We start from the raw sequence: 5,281 nt of genomic DNA on the forward strand, positions 1-5,281 counted from the left end.
TAGCTGCAGTAATTATACTCGTTGCAGGTTTGGGCATTGCTGATCTCATCGTTTACTGGATCTGATCCTTTGAAAGTCTAATATAAACTGTGAGGAGATAACATGAAGAAATTTACGTCACGAATTTATTTGCAATAATTTAAGTTTAAAAGGAAAAAAATACACTAGGTATATTCAATGTATCCTCAAACTGAGTTGCACTACGCAACAATTTAGCCATATATGTTATGTATATATATATATATATACATATGTATGCTACAGACTAAGGGCATTTCTTGGTTATCAATTTAACAGGACGATTGTAACATTTTATATTGTGCTGTTGGTTTCATTTAGATTATGAAGTATTTCTTTTTGCAAGAAGATACTTGGTTAAATAATAGTTAGCTATAAATATAATAGCACTTTTGTGATTCGCTCCTGGTTTAAATTGTGCAAAATAAAAATGAAAATGCATAATTTCATCAGGAAGCAGCAAAGTCGAATGATATTATGGCAGCTCCAAAACTCTTTTACCCCAGATTTTAGAACAAAATTGAATGTTTTATGAGAGCTATGTAGGTATATAATATATTTTATGGAATAAGTATCATAATGTACCCTAAAATTCTACGGTCGTATTCGTTTACTTCAAGTTGATAGAATGTTATAGATGTCTTGTTAGTGTAAAAAGAAGCCATCTCCATTGTTTGGAGGTAACTTGACCTCTTGAATAAGATGAAAAAAGAGACGACAGTATAAAGAGTAGGTGGTCCAGGTTATATGGCAGCTCTGGGTAGAATCAGGAAATCGGTGCCATCAAGTTTCTTACCATGTCACCCACCATACCATCCTGAAATGATGGTGTGTTTCATTGGATGCCCATCATCATGCTGTGTCTTCTGATCATTTTCAGACACTACAAACAGGCGTACGTGCATCTGCAAGAGCTGCGTATCACCGACTATAATCTACTGGAGATTAAAACGATCGCTGGCTTCGTGAATTACAAGGTGATCCGACAACAGCGAAACAAATACGTTGAGATGTGCGCTGTACACTCGTCCCGAGTAGACTGGCTTTCTATCGAATCGTGAAATTACCACGAACATTCTCATCCGACTCGAGCAGAGATCTGTTTGTCGTTGAGCAATTTAATGGAACCTAGGTGAATCTCATCGCTTCTGCTCCTGTTTTCTGCGTGTAGGTTTGCAAGCTGTGTTTCCAGCACACCACACCCTTAGACGCCATAGCTCAGTTCAGAAGACACGTCGACATTTACAAGGCAAAGATTGGCACGGCGGAACTATCATTCGAGCAGAGCGCATGGATGTCAAAACAGTGAGTATCCCGAGTTCAATGTTTAGAGCTGACAAATTGTTCTCTCTCAATCTAAGCATTCAGTGATTGAGAATGACAGTGATATTGACAGTGATTGAGAATGACAGTGATATTGACAGTGATTGAGAATGACAGTGATATTGACAGTGATTGAGAATGACAGTGATATTGACAGTGAATGAGAATGAGTGATCGGTGATAGAAGAAAATTGTATTTTTCTGCAAAAACTGGTTTTTTCGTGTTTTGATTGTCGATACAACGAATGATTTTTGAACCATTTTGCGGTATGTTTCCACAGTAGTAAGCATAAAAATACTCATATTATGAGGGTAGAAAATTAGTTTGTATAGTCATAATGTGAACTGTCATACTCATAAAGAACATTGGACATGAAAATCTACTTTTCATTCAACATTTTTATCACTTTACAGTTCATCAGCAAAAACACGTCCTTTGAGAAAAAATGGAGGCTTTACTTAAAAGGAACACTTTGTTATGAAGCAGTTAAACACGCGTTTAGAGCAATACTGTTTGTGCCGTGCCCTGTGAGTGCTGCTTGTCGTGTAGGTTTGCTGTGTTTGGGGACTTGTTTGAGGAGGCAATCACGGTAGGTCTGACGGCCATACAGACCCAGCACCCTGGCTTTTACTACCAGGAAGCAGCCGGTCATGCCGTGGCCAGGAAGAAGCTGTGCCGTGGTTTATGTATGGTGAGTTCAGTATGTTATCAAATCCCCCGGCCTCTCTTTTTCCTTTTAGTCTTGCCCGATCCTCTCTCCTCCTCTCTTCCTTCTTGTCTCTCTCTCTCTCTCTCTTCATTCTTTTCGCTTCTCTTCTCGTCTCTCGTCTCTCTCCCTTCGGTCGTCTCTCGTCTCTCTCCTCTCCTGGTCTCTTCTCTCTCTCGTCTCTCGTCTCTCCTCTCTCTCCGTTCTCGCTTTCTTTCTGCCTTTCTGTTTTCTCTCTCTCTATCTCTCTGCTTGCTTTTCTCATCTCTCTCTTGCTTTTCTCTCTCTCTTCTCTGTCTCTCTCGTCGTCGTCTCTGTGTTGGGGTGTGTGTGTGTGCGGGCGTGCTGCGGTGGCGTGGTCGCCGCCGATTGCCCCTTGTCGTTCGCGGTCGTGCGTGCCATCCCGGCTCTGTGCGTTGCGACTGCGTCGCGTGCGTCGCTGCGTTGCGAGGCTCCGGGTGGGGCTGCGCTAGGCCATGGCCGGCGCGTGCGTGCCGTGACCCGTGGCCGCACATCTACGGGCCGTGCCGTGCGTGCTCGCTGTCGTGCGTGCTGTGCCGCCCGGTTCGTCCTTCCACCCCCTACGCTCGCTTCCGTGTGTGTCGTGTTGCCTCCGTGTGTGTGTATGTGGTATGTGTATGTGTGTGGTCGATGCGAAGTGCGTGGCTCTTCGCTCTCTCTCTCTCTCTTTTCCTCTCTCTCTCTCTCTCTTCTCTGGCCGCACTCTCTCTCGGTTGTCTTTCTTCCTTTCTGTCTCTCTCCTCTCTCCCTCTCTCTCTTGCTGTTCTCTCTTCTCTACTCTCCTCTGCTCTCTCTCTCTCTCTTTCCTTTTCTGTCTCTCTCTCTTCTCTCTCTCTCTCTCTCTCTCTCTCTCTCGTCCTGCTCTCTGCTTCTCTTTCTCTATTCGCTCTCTCCTCTCTTGCGCTCCTCTCTCTCTTTCTCTCTCTCTCTCTCTTTCTTTCTCTTTCAGCACATGTCTCACTCTTCGCTCCTCTCTTATGATCTGTCACACTCGTTCTCTTTTTCTCATTCCCTCCCTATCCCCTCTCACCCGCCTTCTTCATGCTATCTCTCTCTCTCGATCTGTCACTTCCTGCCTCTTTCCTGATGTTTTGCTCACTCAGTCTGTCTCATCATTTCCTGCTTTCCTCCATTGCTTTATTCTTTTCTTTTCTTTTCTCTCACCCCTTTACTTGCAATTGCTATCTTTTACCTGTCACTTTATATTGTTCTTACAACTATCTAAACAGCACTCTCAGAGATATCTGAATGACATGTGAGAATATGCCACGCTGTCCATATGGTCGATCCTGCATCGTGATGTCACTAATTTAATCTTCGATGTTTAGGGGGAACACGCATACCCATCGCCCGATCCACTAGAAAGTGTTGATCAGTTGGAATATTACGGTCAGAGACCATGGAGGCAAGGGCAACAAAGTAAGATTTACAGCAGAGACATCAGTAACGAGTCAACCTAAGACTTTTATTGACTCTGTGGAAATATCGAATTGTCTGCTTTGTGTGCTACAATGTCGATGTCTCATATCCTCTAATTGTACTATCTAGTTCATACATAACCTTCAGGTGTCATACTATAAGTGTAAATAGAGTAAATGACTGATTGATTCTGTCTAGTCTTTGTGATGGTACTGTGCTCTTTCTGTACTGTACTAGAAGCCAGACACTGCTGGAGGTTTGCTATATATCCACTGTGACGTAACACTTGCTCGCCCATAACTTAGGCTCCCAGGTTGGCCAGTAGCAGTCACCTGATATACTTGATCAGCCGATTATATTACACTATAGCATGACACGTTTGCGAGCATAATGAATTTTCACCACCATGCCTGTGGACAGTGGCCTAGAATGTGTGAAGATGAACTAATGGCTTACTTACCTGCGCGTAGGTCTGGAGCCTGGCAATATGCAGAAAGAGAGAGAAGCTATCCTGGCCTTGCAGCACAGGGAGGCACAGGTGGACCACTCCTGGCTAGTGATTCCGCTCCTCAGTTCAGCTGTCGGCCAGTTCAAGAAGTACAAGTCAGCAAGGATGAAGCGATACCTAGGTCAGCTACTGCTAACATGTAGCTTAGCTATAATGCCGGTTGATAGGTTTCATTTATTTAATTATTTCTTATTTAATTTAGTGTTGCATGCTCAGTCTTGAAAATAAGTTTGGATACTCAGCCAGGTCTCATTTCAGTACTTTTGGTTGCTAACCAATAGAAGAATCTATGAGATAATTACCCAGTCCTGCTCAGTAGTTACCAGTCTCTTACGGGGAGACTATAGCTGCTACTTCCAACACTGGCATCCTATGATTAATATCGTATAAAGACGTATAATATCGTATAATATCGTATTGTTTCCTATACCACCTGATGGATTTGCTCTAATTTTGTTAAATTTGCTGGTTGATACAGTGATGAACTGTTTAGTGTTACACACACTTATTGTTTGTAGATGAGAGCCAATGACAAGCTGCACGTTGGTAGGTCACAGTGTTAAATTTAACAGCACCTTTCGATAGATCTTTGCATTTGTATGATTTACACAAGTTTTTCGCTGTGCTTTTCTTTTGCAGTCGTGCAGATGGGAGAGGAGTACTATCATGCCAAAGACTATAGCAAGGCTCTCACGTGAGTCCTGCTCTCTCTCGCTATCTCTATCTCTAACAGCAAACAGACACACCGCCGCTGCCCTGTGCTTATTTTTTTTAAATATTTTTTATCCTTTGAGTACTAAAATATATACTGGTAGTGGTAGTAATGTTAAAGTAACACCTGCACAATGGCTGGAACAATGTGGATCTCCTGTTCCAGGGTCTTGTGTAGGATTCGGTGCTGAGCTTTTTACTTTGCATTTTTCTTCCTGCTGAGAGGGACTACTGATGCTTGACGTGGTATGATGAATGCATCATTACGTTTGGCCAAGCTTTGATGGAGTTATTCATGTTGCAGGCTGCTGGGAAGAGTGATGTGGGACTACAGGATTGAGCGTTGGTGGCGCCTCCTCACACACATTCTACAGATTGCCCTCAGGTAACTCTCTCTTTCTCTCTTTCTGTTTCTTTCCTTTTATTTCTCTCTCTCTCCCTCTCTCCCCTCTCCTTCCCTGTCACCCTCTCTCCTTTCTTTACTTCCGCTCTCTTTCTCTCTTCCTCACTCACCCTCCCTCTCTCTTCCTCACTCTTCCTCTCCCACCTCTCTCTCTCTCTCTCTCTCTCTCTC

At 43.5% G+C, this 5,281-nt stretch overlaps 1 protein-coding gene across 1 annotated transcript in view; it reads left to right on the forward strand.

The window, feature by feature from the left end:
• Positions 1-5,281, forward strand: part of LOC106805285 (trafficking protein particle complex subunit 11-like) — a 17,304-nt gene that overhangs the window by 4,637 nt on the left and 7,386 nt on the right. The window contains exons 7-13 of the mRNA XM_014806823.1: positions 899-995; positions 1,190-1,323; positions 1,892-2,033; positions 3,398-3,488; positions 3,959-4,117; positions 4,636-4,690; positions 5,012-5,092. Of these exons, the coding sequence (XP_014662309.1) occupies positions 899-995; positions 1,190-1,323; positions 1,892-2,033; positions 3,398-3,488; positions 3,959-4,117; positions 4,636-4,690; positions 5,012-5,092 (759 nt within the window). The remainder of the gene's footprint in view (positions 1-898; positions 996-1,189; positions 1,324-1,891; positions 2,034-3,397; positions 3,489-3,958; positions 4,118-4,635; positions 4,691-5,011; positions 5,093-5,281) is intronic.

This window comes from Priapulus caudatus, unplaced genomic scaffold (genome assembly GCF_000485595.1).
Source record: "Priapulus caudatus unplaced genomic scaffold, Priapulus_caudatus-5.0.1 Scaffold108, whole genome shotgun sequence".
Taxonomy (NCBI): Eukaryota; Metazoa; Priapulida; class Priapulimorpha; order Priapulimorphida; family Priapulidae; genus Priapulus; species Priapulus caudatus.